General features: G+C 37.7%; 2 protein-coding genes across 2 annotated transcripts in view; both read left to right on the forward strand.

The window, feature by feature from the left end:
* Positions 1-19,332, forward strand: part of LOC129726770 (alpha-tocopherol transfer protein-like) — an 80,734-nt gene that overhangs the window by 30,762 nt on the left and 30,640 nt on the right. The gene's annotated exons all lie outside the window — the stretch shown is intronic.
* Positions 17,412-19,095, forward strand: LOC129726767 (probable cytochrome P450 9f2). The gene is made up of 2 exons (XM_055683843.1): positions 17,412-17,945; positions 18,005-19,095. Exons 1-2 carry the CDS (start codon positions 17,413-17,415, stop codon positions 19,083-19,085), a joined length of 1,614 nt encoding a protein of 537 aa, XP_055539818.1. The 5' UTR covers position 17,412; the 3' UTR covers positions 19,086-19,095.

The raw sequence follows: 19,332 nt of genomic DNA on the forward strand, positions 1-19,332 counted from the left end.
TCAAACCTTCCAGGTTTATTGAAATAATGACATGGTTGACCAATCTTGTGAGGACTTGGGCTTTATGCTTCGTGTAGATTAGTGCCAACCAAAATGGTCATCTCGAATTTCAAAAAAAAACTATAAATGTTTACCCGCCCGAAAAAACACCCTGTTGTTCAGCTCAATCGAAATTAAAATAGACTGGTTCACGCCGATACTTGCGTCCTACGATGTGTTTAACCAAGGCGAAGCGTTTCGTCTTCGGGGCCGACCAATTATGTTCGAAACACTCATTATTTTCATAATATTGTTACGAACATTTACTATCGAGCACAACAAAACAAATAACAGTTTGACATTATTCATCAAATAGCTACGCAATCCGGCACGTTGCTATCGCGTTGCCAAATTTAATAACTCGCTACTATCCGAGGTGGGGGTTGCTATTTCCCAAACCAACATAGCAACGTGCGGTTCCCAAGTAACAATTCTATAACTACTTGGTTTTCTAACGGTTTTATCACAGCAATGAATATTACCAACGATTTTATGGCGGTTAAACCCGTTGCCAAAAATAGCAAGTCGTAATGAACACTGATAGCTGTCAATAAAACTCTAATAAAACTTCCAATAAAACCGGCAAGAGTCAATGCGATTTTGCTTTATTATTGGTTTTATTATTACTATCTATTGCCACATAAAACCACTCCAGCTTGCTGTCATATAACATAGAAACCAGTTTTATTGCGGTCATTCAAATGCCCAGTTTTAACCTGTCAAACTTGTAAACAAATATATGCAGGCAATGATATACATAAAGGTGAGACAAAAGCGGCTGAGTTGGTTTAGTGTGATGCAGAATTCTGTCGCAGTCTCCGTAAGATGTGTGTAAAATGCTTTAGAGCATCTTGCAGCGCATTTGTAAACATTGATGACGTAGAACTCCAAAAATCTAATAAAGTAACACAGCAAACTTAGTACTTTTCGGTAGTTTTTTTTTTTTTAATTTTATCGCCAGTTTGTCTTGTTTTGGTTGAAAATAATTTCCTATGTCGTTAAATTATGCGTCCTTAAAAATAAGGTAGGGGCAAGACACTATTGATATATTTCGAAATATATTCAATATTCAATTAAACTATGTATGTATCGTTGCATTTTTCGTGCACCTCTCTATTTATATCAAAGTTTGTTGATTCCTCATTATCGTCGGTGTGATGTCAGATTTTTTATAAAAATAAAGTTGTCTAGGCCCGAGCAGGGATTTACCATATTTTTCTCTAATAATACAGGCATCCAACCTTTGCCGCACCTTACAACATATATATCATTGAACTAGGCTTATTGCGGCTACGATTAATGCCAACTAATTACCAACCGCGTCATATTGATATTTTTGAAACTTTTTATAATCTTGAAACGAAAATCGAATTGTCGTCTGACAAACAAATAAATTGAATATCCAAAGTTGATTTTGATCTATCTCTGTATTGAAGAACACGGCTAGATTTTTTTTCTGAAAAACTGAGCTGAAACAATTCAATTCATTTTTGCTAACAATGAGATCATTTTTGTAAGCCCGTACTATTTTGATGGCGCATAAATTTTAAGCGCCTATGATCTCAAAATGCACGACAAAATTTCATGCGCATATGCTTGAGAGCTACAAAACCTACCAAAAACCCCTCCTTATTCCTTATCTTTCTACAATATCACCATCAAATAAAATTGATTGCACGATGATAACCAACACAGGTAAAACATTTCTCCCGCGACGAGAGATTTCCTTATTAAAAAAAGTTGCGTGATGTTCTGGTGTGTGTGCAGGAACGGCACAACAAATCAACTTATTACGGTTGCTGTCAAGCAATGGAAAGTTGATTTGGACTTATTGTGGCAAGTAGCAGAGCGCAATAATGCAACCAAACTTATTGCGCTCTTAAAGAGGTAATGCCAGCTGCTTATAGTATGCGGTTCTCTTTCCATGTGGTTTCAAAGTAGTTTTATTGCCATTCTTATAATTGATTCAATAAGCTTGGCAAGGGTGGGCCACCTGGCTGTAAAGCAAGCTTATAGCGGTTATCAGGAGGTTCTGATAGTATTTTTAGTTTTAACAGCAATTTTGCGAAATTGGTCATGAAAACCGCTAAAAGAATGCAATACGGCTTAAATTGTTACTTGGGTTGCCGCGTTATGGTTTAGAAACTTCAATTTAGCCACTGGTGGGCTTGCTCTTAGGAATATTTTCATGAAAATTCAATTATTATCTGAATCGAAAAAGTAGAACCAAAGTTGTCATAATTTCAAGCGCATTGCAATTTACCAAAGTTCTTGGTGTGCAACAAATTCAATCTAGACCTTGTGCTTGTTCTTCAAAATGCTCCTGTAGCTTGTACGATAACTGGAACTCCATTCTACGGTAAAAGAAACTGACAAAAGTAACTTTCGCAGTAAAGTATGTTCATCTTTCGAAGCAATTTACGTACGCCATCAGCAATTCAAAGTTTTTCTAAATATTTCTATTGTCGCTTCTCCACAAAATTTAGCGAATTAGCGTTTCGAAGGCCAAAATTTTAGCGACGCTAACAGTTTCGCTAACCAGCTCAAAAATTAGCGAAATCGCTAAATCGCTAACTGAATTTTAGCGTCGCTAATTAGCGAATTAGCGGAACGGTGCCCACCACTGTAAATAAAATTTGTTGAACTATTACAACAAGAACGCAAGAAATAAATCAAAAATGTCCAAATTTGTCAACTTATTTTTAATGATTTAATTGAAAATATGTGGTTGTCCTTAGATTAACGATTGGTTTTAGGTTTCACAAAGCGGGAAATTAAGCAAATAATGCCTTCTTTCCCGTTTTCTTCGGGAACAGAACAGCTTGGACGTTCGGCAGAACACCTCCCTGGGCAGTAGCGACGTCGAATGAAAGTTTGTTCAATTCTTTGTCATTGTGGATTGTCAAGTGCAGATGACGTGGGATAATTCCGCCACATCGCACAGTGGCAGGTCTCTTAACAAAAGTCGGAAAAAAAACCTAAAAGTCTTTTTTAAATGATTGGAAGTTACATATTATTACAATTTTGGGGCTAAGAACTCATTTCTGATGTCAGAAAATGTTGAAAATAGCAATTTATGCACCTAAAGTGTTATTAGGTCTTTCTCGTGATCAGAAATTTCTTTTGCTTCAATCATGCTTAAAATTGTTATAGGGGAACCACTGTTATATTCTTCTCAACACCTATATTTATCTCATTGCACTTATTTGTCCAACTTACTGTAAAATTTTACTTTTTTTAAGTAAAAGTAGTTTTATTTCCTCTCTCGATTCAGCCGAGTAGTCGGAAGTTAAGAGCGGTGAGAAGAGCGAAATAGAAGCGACGAGAAGAATCTAAGTACTAAAATGAATATTGGAGTGGTTCCCTTACTTGTTCTTCATCGAAAAACATTAAGATCGTTTTGTCGACGTAGGACTACGTCTTTGTTTTCTATGCTAGTTTACATTTACGTCAGATTTCAAACGATTATAGCAAGGGAACGACTTAATGCATCTTAGTTATTTTTGTTTCGTTGCGTTGCTGTGTTGTTGCTTTACTGCTAAATGGTGAAAATAGGTGAAAAGTGCCATTTCCCTCGCTATTGCCTTGCTTCCCGAGCACGGATAACAATAACATGGACGGTACAAATTCCACTGGTTACATATCCTGACTCAATAAAGTGTTTTGTTTCGTTTCTCTTTATCGAGACCGCGTGGTCACGCATTCAACGCAAAATATTATGTGCGGCCAAGCAAAATATTCGATGCTACCGGGTGGTGCGATCTTCAGCGTTCTGTAGTACACACTTCTATTTGAAAATTATGGAATCAGTTCTTTTCAGAATTATGAATGCTTGAAGATAAGAGTTATGAGAATTTTCGCAACGACTACAAGTGTGAAATTTTCATGTATTTCTCAATAATCATTTTTACAATAACGACCAGGGCACCAAAGATAAACGGTAGTGTTGCCTATGAACAGTTTATCGCAGCAAGATATATCCCACATTTTAAGAAATTTCACTGCTTAATTGGATGATTTTCCGGTTCAATTGTTCCTTTGTGCCCACTCGAACACCGTTATCGGTCAAATAACGGGTGTTAAATAAAAAATGAGAATTTTTTCTATCACATATAAAAAAAAATTTCTCCTCAAGATACGTCTTCTTGGCGTAATGGTAAGACGTCTTGTCTGGCCAGAAGACGTACTTCCCATCCGCGTGATGCTCGTTCAGGAACGGCAGCAGGATTTTATCGAGGCACTCTTCTTGATAGATTTGTTGGTTGATTGCCAGACCGCTCGGCTTAAACCAAGGCTTTGAAATGCCCCGGTCGGAAATGGCGATGTACAACATAACCTTTTTTTCAAACTTGTGCTTGAACTTGTATTTCACTTCAGGCGGTGTGTATGACTTGTCGCTGGAGTAGTAATTATCATTTCCTGGAATATGCGTTTTGGACAGGGGAAAATAGCCTTCGTCGTCCAGAACGAAAGACGTCCCGCGGTATTTTTTGGTCATCCACCGACACTGTGTTTTAACCGTCTCAATCTGCTCCTCCGTGTACTCCGGCGACCTCGTCTTCTTCCTGCAGACGATTCCTTCCATCTTGAAGGTCCGGTGGATCAATACGTGGGAGCAGCCATATTTCCGACCGGCGTCACGCAGGCTGGTTGCGTCCTTGTTGTCAAACAGCTTCTTTAACGATGTCTTCCTCTGCTTCGTCATTATCGTCACCGGACGACCACTTCCGACCTTCCGCTCTACGTTCAGGGAACCCAGGATACGATATACCGTACTGACAGGTACATTTTCTTTCTTAAAATGTGTCACCGTGAACTTTTTTCCTTGCTGGAAATGCGTTTCGTAGAACCGTACAATGCGTTCGCGGAGCACGTGCTGTTTCGACACCACCTTTGCTTTGACTAAATTCAAACTAGCAAAACCAAACACGCCTACTGTTTCTAGGGAGCCCAAAGAGCAATTTTCTTGGAGAAAGAAAATTTTACGCTCTGTATTTGAGTTACTGAAAGGTATTGAAAAAATTCTCATTTTTTATTTAACACCCGTTACCAATGACGCAAATTAGTTAATCTAAGAACCAGAGTAATTTTCGCATCGGGAAAGCGTGAACTTTCTTCTAGTATCGAAGGTGTTTTGTCTCGTTATTCTTTCTCGAGACTGCGTGGCCACGCCTTCAACGCAACAATCTTCGCTCAACTCGATACAAAAGACTGCGACTACCGGGAAAAACCGGGAGAATCAGGGAATATCAGGGATTTAATTTTTCGATCAGGGAAATCAGAGAATATCAGGGAATTTAAAAAGTCATCAGGGAAAATTTTAATGGCTTGGGATTTTTTACGGAGTTAGTTCTGAATTGGATTTATTTCAATGCATTTGCTGTGGACGGTCTCCAGCAACCCTACAACAACAGTCAATGATAATTTGTTCCAGGTAGAAGACTTTTCCAGGAAAGTAATTTTCTAGAATAACGCATCCGTTTTAGCAAAGGCTTTATTTAACCCCATCACCGCGGAGTGACAGGACCTTCAAACTCTTCTTACTCAGCAACATGCACAATTTGCATGAACTCTGAACTCTGTTGTTGTCCATCGTTAAAAATTTCAAATATATTTGTTAAACTGCAATAAAAGTTTAAATTTTAGTTAAATTGCCGCGAGAATAGATTAGAGCATTGTAGCACTGATGGTACCTTGTACAGGGCTCATAACGGTTAGACAATGCAACTGTAGTGACGTTAGTGACCAAGATGTCAAGAAATAGTGATTAAATTTTTTGAAAAGTATCCAAATAGGTACTAACATGTCATCAAGTAGTGCGCGAATTCTATGCTAATCACTACTCTTTTTTTATAAAACCAGTGGTTAGACGAGATTTTTTTCTTCGGTTTCTTGCAATTGCTTCCAAACTATCAACGCACCTTCTAACATCGCCTGAGCAAGCTTCACTATCGCCATTGTCATATTCCAGTAATTAAAAATGGTGATTACTTCCTTGCAACCAATTAACAGAAAACTCAAAGACTTGCTCAGTAGTTTGAGTGTGTTCATAACTCGAAATATACTGAGTGAGTAGTGAGTTCATATTATCAAATTTCTTCCCCGGAATTTTTACCAGCAGAATTAATTGAAACTAACTTAAATGAGATTAAATCTATCATTAAAATTTTTGTCACGATGGGATTTTAAACATTTTTAATAAAGTTCTTGAGAAATTCTCAGGAATTGTCTCAAAATGAATATTTTGCCAAATTATTGAAAAACGCTGAAAATACTCAACTTTTAAAGCCGGATAAGAAACCAACTTTAAACCAAGTTTAAAGTTGTCAAGCAATCATTTTATGATGATACCAGCTAATAAATCTGAAGGTTATTCAAGTGAAGCTGCTCTTCTATACATAAAAAAGCATTCCACAGTGTTAAGCATTAAGGTTTGATTGCGAAATTGTTAATTTCTAATTTTTTACTTTTTACAGTCAAGAATTGAAAACAATTATTTAACTGATCCAACCAGAATTCCAGATCTGATTGATTTTCTTGTCAAAGCAGGTGTGTCTCAAAACAGTGAATTGATAACACTATTCCTGTGATTTTTGGTGCCCCTAGAGTTTTCGGAAATGCCTCAAGTCTTCAGAGACTTTAATAAAATTTTCCCGTAAGTAAACGGAAAAACGACGCTTCGCCGTACAATTACTCTGCGGTGTTTTGACGCACTTCTGCATTTACCAGGGGCACCAAAATGAACAGGTTAAGAAGCTTTAATATTTCTAGGGTACTTATTTGAGCTTTAGGACAACTTTTTTTCACTTTTGTCGACCAGTGTAATTTTCATTTTAAATTTTATCATACTGGATGTGTTTCTCAAAAAAAAAAATTATTCAAGATTCAAGTTAGGAAAAGCGAAGCTAAACTGTTTCAATTACTGGTGGGAATTTCAGCAGGAACCAGTTTGAGGCTGATCCTTTTTGGTTTTGACTTTTGAGATTTAGGTGGAAAAACCTATGATAGTCGTAACTTAAATCAGTTAAAAATGAATTTGAACAGTCAGGGAAAAAATTGGAAACATCAGGGAAAATCAGGGAATATCAGGGAATTGACTTTTGGAAATTGAGTCGCCACCCCGAAATTCAACTTCATTCTTGTTCTTAACACGATAGCAAGTGGATCTCTTATACCTGTGTTAAATACACGGTGTATAACAGGCGCAGTTAAATATGTTAAACAAGAATTAAAATCAATGTTTATATTTGTCCTACGTCAGCATTTCAAACAACCCCTAGGGCTGTATACCTTGTTGTATTTTGTTTGGTTGTTAGGGTACTCCTTTATAATTTAGGGTGGTGCAAAAGTCGTCATAATTCAATTTATTTTATTTTGATTTTTTTTTTGGCTTTTAGGCCATTTTACCAATCCTAAATCTTTCTGCGACATCTTAGAGGGCTTTTAAGGAAAATTATGAGATCGTACGGTAGTTTATTTCAACGTCATTTGAAATATAAAAGATGATGTATTTTTTTCTCATCAATTAAATTTATCCTCTCTTTATACATCTTGCAGTACTGAAAGCGATTTACAAATTTATATAAAAATGCTTGAGACTACTGAAAATAACTTCATGTATACTTCTCAGTTAATCATTTTGTTTAAATATACCCCCCCCCCCTTAAAATTGCGTAACGATAAACAACCTGACCCCCCTCCAAATTTTTAATTTTGAGCAAATTTTTCAGTTACGTAACTGTCTCAACAACCCCCTCTCCCCCCTATGTTACAATAAGTTACGCTGACTAAACCCCCCTCCCCCCCTTCATGCGTTACGTAATTTGTGTACGACGCCAAACTGAATATTTTACAACTGATCACAATTCGTCTCCATAGTTTTATTTTCAAAATATCTCCCTATGAGCAACGAAGTGCAGAACGGGACCCAAAAATCTGAAAAGTACAATAAATTTCCCATTGATTGTTTGCTATCCGATCGTTCTGAACTGTTTCACAAGATTGTACGGTAGAAATGAAATTAGAAATACATGTTTTTTTGGCTTCCCTGCAATATGTTTTGCCTCGATTGAGAAATTGGTTGTATTTTTGGCAAGTCTTGAAAATCAACCAAAAAGTACATAAATTTCCCTTCAAAATGAAACTTGTTGAATAAAACTGAATCATAACTGAAGGAGTGATAGGTGTTTGAAGTTAAACTAAAAATTGTGATTTCTAACATAAAAATCATCGAAATTGCCCGATATAGTAACATTCAAAGTGCGATAAAAAATCAATATCTCAACCGATTGTCATAAAACTTTGGGAAAAGGTGATTTACAGTTTAAGAATCTTCGGAAAAAAAGAAAACATAAAAAATATTGACATGAAAAATCGAGGTTTCGACCACTGTGCATCTCCAGTCGTTCGTATACACATTTTCGAGAAACTTTTTATTATTCACGCACTTGCCAGAGCAGCAGTCAGCATCCAACTGCTCGCGAATTCTCTTTTGTCTTTTTACTCATGCCGAGTACGCGAGTATTCGAATAAGAGTACTTGACTAGGATTGCTCGAAAATTGTGCCCGAAAACAAAAATGCCTTCTTCATCGACTCGCGCATGCGATATGTCAATTGCTGGAAAAATGTCAAGCAGTTTTGCTTCGTGCACCGAGCGAGAGTGAGTGTCCATGACAAGTCGGCTTACGAGAAAACTCGCAAGCATCAACGCTCGGTAGTGTGAAATGAAAAAAGGAATAGAGAACGAGAAACAGTTCGACAGGAGTACCTCTAGTGTGAGATTTCGGTTGCAGCGAGAACGCCACTTGGAGTATCGCATGCTTAATGCGAGCGAGTTTAACAACACTGCCGACAGGTACTCCAGCACTAACGCGCATAATTTCCACTACGCAAAAGACGACAAATTCGACGATGAACGAATTGAAACCCAGCACGAGATCTTTGCCACGACCAGACAATCGAATGGAATAGCGATGTGACGATTAACAAAACTGCTAGTTGTGTAATTGTTTTGAATTCATACGAAGACGACTAACGCAACAGGCAACTTACGGCGCGGCGTGACGTAGGTGGTAGAATGATTTACATTTATTCCAAGCAATTTACTGCCGTGAAACGCATATTAGTCCCATCTGATTTTTTTTATGGGGGGATTTGTTAGTAGCTTAAGTATTTATGATAAATATTAGTAAATAGTGAGTATGTGTGTCCAATCACAAATGGTGACTTCTCAACACTGTTAGAAATTTGTAATTTTAATTCTTAGGATTTGTTTGCTTTCGCAATTAGGACTTATCATTCGTAGGGATGTAAACCTACTTGTCAGAAAAAGGGAAGTAAACTTACAACTAACTTAATTGCTAACTTATTGTCGAAAATTGTTAATAATTTTATTTGACATAGCTTCTAATGGTTCAACACCAGTAAGTCTATGTAATTCAAGTGTACCAAACCAAGGAGGACGCTTCAAAATCATTTTCAGAATTTTATTCTGAATCCTTTGGATCGTTTTCTTCCTTGTTGAACAGCAACTTGACCAGATCGGTACAGCATAAAGCATTGCTGGTCTAAAAATTTGTTTGTAAATCAAAAGTTTGTTCTTCAAACAAAGTTTAGAATTCCTGTTAATGAGAGGATATAAACATCTCGTATATTTGATGCACTTGGCTTGTATACTCTCAATGTGCTCTTTGAAAATAAGTTTTTTATCATAAATTAGTCCCAAGTACTTAACCTTGTCGGACCAACTTAAAATAACCCCATTCATCTTGACAACGTGATTATTGTTTGGCTTGAGGAAGGAAGTCCTAGGCTTATGCGGAAAAATTATCATTTGAGTTTTAGAAGCATTGGGAGAGATTTTCCACTTTTGCAAGTAGGAAGAAAAAATATCTAAACTTTTCTGCAATCGACTGCATATGACACGAAGACTTTTTCCTTTTACGGAAATGCTTGTGTCATCGCAGAACAATGACTTTGTGCATCCTGGAGGCAAATCAGGAAGATCTGAAGTGAATATGTTGTACAGGACTGGACCCAAGACTGAACCTTGAGGTACACCTGCTCTGACAGGAAATCTATCAGATTTTGAATTCTGATAGACAACCTGCAGAGTTCGATCAGTAAGATATTTTTTTAAAATTTTGATTAGGAAAATTGGAAAATTAAAAGTTTGCAATTTCGCAATCAAACCTTTATGCCAAACACTGTCGAATGCTTTTTCTATGTCTAAAAGAGCAGCTCCAGTGGAATAACCTTCAGATTTGTTAGCTCGTATCATATTAGTAACTCTGAGCAATTGATGAGTTGTGGAATGCCCATGGCGAAATCCAAACTGTTCATTTGCAAAAATTGAATTTTCGTTGATGTGTGACATCATTCTGTTAAGAATAATTCTCTCAAACAGTTTACTTATTGAAGAAAGCAAACTGATTGGTCGATAACTTGAAACTTCAGCTGGGTTCTTATCCGGTTTTAAAATGGGAGTAATTTTTGCATTTTTCCATAATTTGGGAAAATATGCAATTTTGAAGCAGCAATAGAAAATTTTCACTAAAAATTCCATTGTGCTCTCAGGGAGATGTTTGATTAGTATATTAAAGATTCCATCGTCACCAGGTGCTTTCATATTTTTGAAATTTTTAATAATTGATTTAATCTCATTCAAGTTAGTTTCAATTATTTCTGCAGGTAAAAAATTCTGGGAAGAAATTAAATCAAATTGACGTGTGAATTGAAAATGAACAATTGGACTCACAAAATTCAAATTTGAGTTATGAACACTCTCAAACTGCTGAGCAAGTCTTTGAGCCTTTTGTTCATTGGATACAAGAAAACGTTCACCATCTTTTAAAACTGGAAGAGGCTTTGAAGGTTTCTTAAGAATCTTCGACAGCTTCCAAAAAGGTTTTGAATATGGTTTCAATTTTTCAACTTTAGTCTCAAAATTTTGATTTCTCAGAAGAGTAAATCTATGTTTAATCTCTTTCTGTAAATCTTTATAAATAGTTTTAAAAACAGGGTCACGAGAACGTTGATATTGACGTCTGCGGACATTTTTCAAACGAATTAGAAGTTGAAGATTTTCGTCAATTATTGGTGAATCAAATTTCACTTGAGCCTTTGGAACAGAATAGTTCCTGGCATCAACAATTGCACATTTTAATGCTTCCAAAGCGGAATCAATATTCACTTCGTTTTGCAAATCAAGCTCATTATTGAAATTTCTCTCAATATAATTTTTGTATCTTTCCCAATTAGCTTTGTTATAATTAAAAACAGAGCTCATAGGGTTTAAAACTGATTCATGTGATAAAGAAAAAGTTATTGGAAGATGGTAAGAATCAAAGTCAGCATGTGTGATCAAATCACTACATACCTGACTTTGATCTGTAAGCACCAAATCAATTGTTGAAGGGTTTCTTACAGAAGAAAAGCATGTAGGACTATTCGGAGACAAAATAGAATAGTATCCTTAAGAACAATCATTGAATAAAATTTTGCCATTGGAATTACTTTGAGAATTATTCCATGAACGATGTTTAGCGTTAAAATCGCCGATTATAAAAAAATTCGAACGATTTCTGGTGAGTTTTTGTAAATCACCTTTAAAATAATTTTTGTGCTCGCGTGTGCATTGAAATGGTAAATATGCTGCGGCAATAAATAAAATCCCAAGTTCAGTTTGAACTTCAATTCCCAAAGTTTCAATAACTTTCGTCTCAAGATGGGGAAGAGCACGATGTTTGATTCGGCGATGAATAACAATTGCAACTCCACCACCGGAACCCTGAATCCTATCATATCTATGAACCACGTAATTGGGATCATATTTTAATTTTATGTTAGGTTTCAAAAATGTTTCAGTAATAATTGCAATATGCACATTATTTACTGTTAAAAAAATAAAAAGCCCATTCTCATTGGCCTTCAATGAGCGAGCATTCCAACTTAATATTTTAATTGTTTTATTTAAAATCATTGCTAAATTTTAAATTAGAAACAATTTTAATAGTAAAATTTGTGCCTATTTGAATGGCTTCAAACATTGATTTTGCCTGCAACATGGCGTTCATAAGATCGAACATTGCCTGTTGCAAAAAAGAAAGTTTACCTGCCGTAATAGGCCCCAGGCAGTTGACATTAGAAAAAATATTTTCGGCAGCAATATTAGCTGGAGTAATAGGTGTACAATTATTTTCTAGCGTGTTTTGCTTACCCATATTAACGGTCATTTTCGAACTACCAACACTAGGCGGTATAATGTTCGAACTACCTGTAACCTGTGCATAAGTTAAACGGGTATGCAAAGGAGTAGGTAAACTATGCGTCACTGGTACGCTTGGAGAATTTTGTTTAGAAGTTTGTTTTGCATTTTGTTTACCTTGCCTTGCCTTAACAATTGCTAAACGGGCTGGGCATTGATAAAAATTCGACATATGGTTGCCGTTACAATTCGCACAGCGAAAATTTTTACTCTCTTTCACAGGACATGGGTCCTTTTTGTGAGAAGAGTCTCAACAAATGAGGCTTTTTTGGTCCATGTTACAAAACTTTGAACCATGGCCATAACGTTGGCAAACACGGCATTGGGTGATATGCTTTTCACCTCCGCCAAACTTTCGATATAATTCCCATTTTACACGCACGTTATATAAAGCATGTGCTTTTTCAAAAAATTTTTAGTTATTGACCTCACTGCGGTTAAAATGAATTAAATAATTTACAAGGGAAATTCCAGTTCGCTGACTGTTTCCGCCTCGTGATTTTTGTTTCATCAGAGTTACTTGGGTAGGGGCTATACCAAGTAATTCTGTCAAAGTAATTTTGATCTCATCAACGGTTTGATCGTTGGTAAGACCTTTCAATACGACCTTGAACGGCTTGGCGCTCTTCGTATCATATGTAAAAAATTTATACATCTTTTCAGTTAAATACTGAATAAGACGATTCCAATCTTCAATGTTTGGGCCAGTAAACGGCATTCGCCTCTTCGGCCAATTTGATAAGAAGAAAGTTCTCTTTTAAAAATATTAACAACAGGTGGAACTTTCTCCTTTTTTACAGAAATTTCACTTTGAATAGTTTTACTTTCGAACATTTCAATTTCGCCGGCTTCTTGCTCAGGCAGAATATCATATAAATTTTCACTGCATAAGCTAGTTTCAGAAAGAGATGCCTCTCTTTTCCTCCCCGTAGCGATGCGTGGTTTCTTTTTTCGTCCTGCCATTTCAGGTGATACGAAAAAAGTTCAAAAATAATATCAAATTGCAAGTATTGAGAAAGAAAGAAATAGGTAGTCTTGAGAATGATGATGTAAGTTAACTTCCAGGTAATCTTTAAAAGACACACTGACAAAACACAAACTTTGAAGCTATAGGCAGTCAAAGACCAGTCCACAAGCAACCGAAAACACGTCTGATCTGTCGGGCAGCTCAAGACGCCCCCATCTGAATTTTTGTCGATTTTGAGTTATGACCATCAGAGGTTAGAATCGGCAATGCTCTACAAAATAAATGTGAAAAATAACATAGTTTGTTCTCAAAAATTTTCAAAAAATATCAGGTCATTTTGTCCCACAATGAGTATTATAAAAAATAACGCTTATATTCAAAGTTCAAATGCTTTTTTCCACAACATTGTATTCTTCCTTGTTAATGTTGAGTAAAACTACACGAAAAAATAAATAAAAAGTCATCAAAAAGAGCCAGATCCAAACTGAGACAATCTTCAACAAAGCTATCTTCATATGCGTAACAAGCACGGATCAGATCTGACGATGATATTTTGCACGAGACAATATTTTCACAATTTCTGAATGATTCTCTTCCAGCAAAATTAACAAGTTTGATAACTATAAACAGCAACAAACTGATTCATTCTCAGTGGTCATAAAGACTGGGATTGTAAGGCGATTAATTTACTCGCTGTAATGCAAAATAATCGCATATCAGTCCCACTATAACTTATTTCATTGTAATTGTTATAAACTAACTTTTTATGAAACGAAAGTAACGAAAATCTGAGAAGAAAAAACATTAATATCACAAGCGGATCGTATTTTATTGAATTAAACATTCAAGATCTGTTATCGCAGTTTTCTCCGTTCGATGATTTCCCAGATGAGACTGATATGCGTTTCACGGCAATTTAGTAATACGTAACATAGATAAAACCACCAGTTCCATGCAACGACACAACTCGGGAATATCGTGTGATAGAAGACAAGAATCATTCCGCGTTATATGCAAACGTCTAAGAAATGCATAAAACGTTGATCTGGGGTTTCCTCGAAAAAAACACTTTTAAAAAAATCAACTTTCTGGGACTTTGAAAAATTTTGAGCTTGGCACCAATAGAAATATATGGGAAAAAATTGACCTAATAATTTCGCTTATAAATAGGGTTCAAAAGTTTCGTCTTATCGAAAAGAGAACTCATTCAAAATTTCAACTTCATTATGATTGCTGTCCAATTAGGAGACCTGTTAGTAAGTCTCATAAGTGAAGAAAACGTTAAGATGTTGTAATCATTCGAAGTTTTGATTTCTGTATTATAGTATTGAAGAAAATATTGAAAGGCTTGGGAATTTTCAACAAACAAGTTTTGTAGGCAGAAACAAAAGCCACTGGTACCCTATATAAGTATCTGAGTTATATTCCAAAAATGTCAATAGCATTCGAAACAGAAATGCGAAATAATATCTTTTTATTAATCAGTTTGTAGTGAACTCGAAACATTCGATAACTGCTTCTGACTACTAAAAAGCTCTACTCCTACTTAGGCTAATCGATGACCTCCAGTTACAGTTTTTCCACTCGTGGCACCAAATGGAACCAAAAACCGCCCACCGCATCAACGCCAAAGGATCGCTTATCGAGCTGAATCGGAACCGTGGTCCGTTGGGACATTTCCACGGTAAAGTAAGCCAGAACATAAAACAGGAAACACTTGGCCTGCATCAGGGCCAACCTGGATCCGATGCAATTTCTCGGCCCACTTCCGAAGGTTAAATAAGCGTTCTGGTTGATTTTCGCCCGATTTTTGTCGGAGAACCGCTCCGGATCGAAGCGCAACGGATCCGGATAGTGGCGCTCGTCGCAATGTATGGCCTGAATCGAAATTTCAATCAATTGATCTTTTTCGACTATGATGCTTGTTCCGTCACTGTTCTCCATCTGGTATGGTTTGGTGCATTTTCGGTTGGTCACTCCAACTGGTGGCCATCGACGGAGCGTCTCACTCATCACCATGTCCAAATATTTCATTTGCTGCAACACGTCGTAAGAAAGGTTCCGATTTCCAATGTTTTCACGCACGCTGTCAATCTCAGATCGAAGTTTCTCCTGAACATGTGTGTTGAGAGCCATCTCATAAAGGGCTAAACAGAGTGTATTGGTGGTGGTATCTACTCCCCCGACGAAGAAAGATCCAGCCGCAGAGGCAATATCCATGTCAGTCCATCGAGATTGTTTGTCCTCCGGGAGTGCTTGGGAATACTCTTTCACTGTTGAAAATCAGATATTACTCGTCTCTTCATCGGCTAGTTCTGATTTAAGTTCATAATAATAATGTTCTTCTGTTCACGCTGTGCGATTTTTGTGGTTACCGTGTGCCCAGTGTCGTGAAAACTTTCGCCGGAAGCATCGTCATTACGAATAATTTGAATCCCTGAATTCCCTTCATCGACATTAAACGTTGACCATAGGTGAAAAAATCATTATTGGAATTGTGAATGGAGTCCACCTCGATACCGAGGGAGATCGATGAAATAACATCGGTAGCAAATCTGTAATGTCAAGCGGAAATGAAAATTCTTCCAAATGCTACAACTTACCTCTGGATGAAGTCTTTTATCTCCCGCTCTAACCGTTCACCTTTCAAACCTTCAGCAAGCTTGTGCAAAACACCTTCCGACTAAGTCGAAATCAGTTCAAACATATTTCTCATCTTACTTCCGGTAAATGCTGGACTTAAACCTGATCTTCCAAGCCGCCAATGATTTCCATTAGTAAAAAACAACGCCCGTCCTACCAACGGATCAACATCCACCGTCAAATTGTTGGCATGATCAATAAAGTGATCGAAATCCTTAATCGTGATCTGTTTAATTAGTTTCGGGTCATGGATCAAATAGCCGGGACGACGAAACGCAAACATACCGGAAAATCTTGCATCCGGAAACAGATGGTAACCCACCGAAATGGCATCATTCGAGTGCATTTCTCCGGTTAACAAAGGCCAAAAATTACCAAACAGGGGAAAAGGTTTCCTGTATGAGACACGACGCTGCTCGAAGTAATCAAAGGTGGCGATACTCCAGCGGTAAAAGCCGTAACCGATCGCTACCAGAACAGCCGGGATCAACGTCCAGTCTAGAAAATCCATGGTGAGCCACAAAAATTGAACCAACGCAATTCGCGGTCAAAACACAACTAAGCGCATTGTCGACTCGATGGGATGGAAGTAAAGTCATCTTCATCCTTATCTCACATTGAAGGAGCCGAACGCTCGAATGAAATATTTCAAGTTTGCGAAATCCTACACATACGTACTACTATTTTCTGTACCATGGAATGCTGTGGCCATTCGCCGGATTAACCATTTCTGTAGGTAAGATTTTCAGAACATTTCACCTTTCACCTGCCCACCTGATCCGAAGCTGATTAAGCGTTTTCACTTTTGTCTATGACTTTAATACTGAGTTTGTATTTTAACTGTTGTGTTGATTACTTTGGAAGTTTATACGCTTTAAAAATACATTTCCAGATTGTAGCATTTTTCGTTCTCGATTTTCGGATTGATCACTTTTCGACTGGTGTGTCTACGAACTTGTAGTTTTGCCTGAGAATCATTCTGTGTTTCTCTGTCAATTACCCAGAAATAGACTAATTAAATCCTTGCTGGAACCTGTCCGAACAATAATTGCGCTAAAATGAGCGAGTATGAACCTGTTCGAGCGTGTCCAATCACCCGCAAATGATTTCGATTGTCGAATGCATCCGTCCAGACAAGATTAGGAAAAGGTAAACAAATAAACGCGTGCCGGTAGTATTTAGATAAAATGTTACTTTTCCAAATGAATGAAAGGTCATTCATTCGGTCGGATGGTTTGATTTTTATTTCACAGAAATACACCCCAAAATAACACGGCAAGTAGCAACAACTTTGTGAGAAGGTATTCGAACAATTTTATAAGCGCTAGTAGGGGTCCAGTGGGGTGCGATTAGCGAATACCGAAACACTCAAATATAAGATAACCAACGACGTTGTCTGAAGGTTGCTCTTCAATTTCATCATCATATCAATTCAGTTAGCTATAAATACTTGACTTTCGATGGTCAAGGTGTTAGTTCTATTCTTGATTCAGCAACATGATGCTACTGTTGTTACTAGCGCTCGTAGTTTATCTCGTCTATCGGTGGAGTGTCGCGACATTCGATTACTTCGAAAAACGCGGAGTGCCTTTTGTGAAGCCACTACCCCTTGTCGGTAATCTATGGCCGGTGATTAGAAGAAAGCAGCATCCGGTGGATGCGGCTATACTTGGGTACGAGAAGTTTCCTCAGAATCGGTTGTCAGGAATGTTTCAGTTCCGTCGACCGGGCTATCTGTTACACGATCCAGAATTAGTGAAGCTGATAACGATTAAGGATTTCGATCACTTTACGGACCACTCAAATGTGGTACCGATTGACGTGGATCCGTTTTTGGGCCGGTCGCTCTTCTTCATGGAAGGTCAACGATGGAAAACCGCTAGATCGGGATTGAGTCCGGCGTTCACCGGCAGTAAAATGCGGAATATGTGTTCTTTATTGTCTAAATATGCGAATGAGGCAACGCAGCGCCTGGTGAAAGATGCTGGTGGCAGGAAGCTGGAGAAAGAAGTCCGGGAGATGTTTCAAAAGTGAGTTAGCTGAGATCTTTTCAAAATTAAGGTCACACTCTAGTAGATTTCTCCTTCAGGTTTGGCAGTGATGTTACTACTTCAATCTCGTTCGGCATAGAAGTGGATTCGGTACACGACTCGAGTGACATATTTTATCGAATGGGTCAGCGATTGACTCGAACTGGAGGACTTCAAGGCATAAAATTTTTCTTGAGTTTTATACTACCAGTATCAATTTTTAAAGCACTGAAGATTCGCTTCCACCCAAAAGACACAGTTGATTTCTATCTGAACACAACTACCGAGGCGATTCAGCAAAGAGAACAACATAAAGTTGTTCGTCCAGATTTTATCCACTTGCTTTTGCAAGCGCGGAATAGCGAGTTGAAAGCGGAACAGGCCGATGTTAAGTACAGTAGTGCCGGGTTTTCCACCGTCCAAGAACATATGAAATCCTCAACCGCGGAAAGTAATTACACCGACATGGACATCGCTGCGGCAACTGCTACCTTTTACTTTGGTGGAATTGAAACTACGACCGTTTTACTCAGTTTCGCCATTTATGAGATGGCGTTAAATCCTTCGATCCAAGAAAAACTACGCGCTGAAATTGACAGCGTTTGGAGAGAGTTAGACAACAAGGAACTGTCGTACGAAGCTATCCAGCAAATGAAATACCTAGACATGGTGGTATCTGAAACGCTACGGAAATGGCCTCCCCTAGGGGTGACCAACAGACGCTGCGTGAAATCATACACCGTCGAAGACTACGATGGAAACAAAGTTGTCATCGAAGCAGGAACGCTGATACAAATTCCGATATTCGCAATTCATCGAGATGGAAAGTATTTCCCTGAACCACTGCGATTCGATCCGGAACGATTTTCCGACCAGAATCGATCGCGCCTCAACCAGGACGCATTTATGCCGTTCGGGACTGGACCGAGAAACTGTATCGCCTCGCGGTTGGCTCTGATGCAGGCCAAGTGTTTCCTGTTCTACATTTTGGCTAATTTTGAGGTGGAGTTCTCCAGCAAAATGAAGTTGCCTATCGAAATTGATAAGACTTCGCTGGGTTTAAAGGCGGTGGGAGGATTTTGGTTCAATTTCATACCGAAGAATGCTAGTGAAAATGTTGGTGACGGTGGTTTTATATAGTATTATTATGAACAGGAGACTGATATGATTTGTTTTAGTTTAGTGTGAGTAAACACAATTTTAATTATCATGTTATCACGAACTGGATTGCATATGAAAGAACTCGCTATCAGTAAGGTGTGATTAGGAAGGCGTGATGTATTCTGTGTTGCGCCACCAGAACCATATGATGATTAGATATTCGTGCGTGGATAATAATATCCCCTTTATTCGAATCTCCTTTACTTGAATGAAAGAATAGCAGTTT

The sequence above is a fragment of the Wyeomyia smithii genome, chromosome 3 (assembly GCF_029784165.1).
Source record: "Wyeomyia smithii strain HCP4-BCI-WySm-NY-G18 chromosome 3, ASM2978416v1, whole genome shotgun sequence".
NCBI lineage: Eukaryota > Metazoa > Arthropoda > Insecta > Diptera > Culicidae > Wyeomyia > Wyeomyia smithii.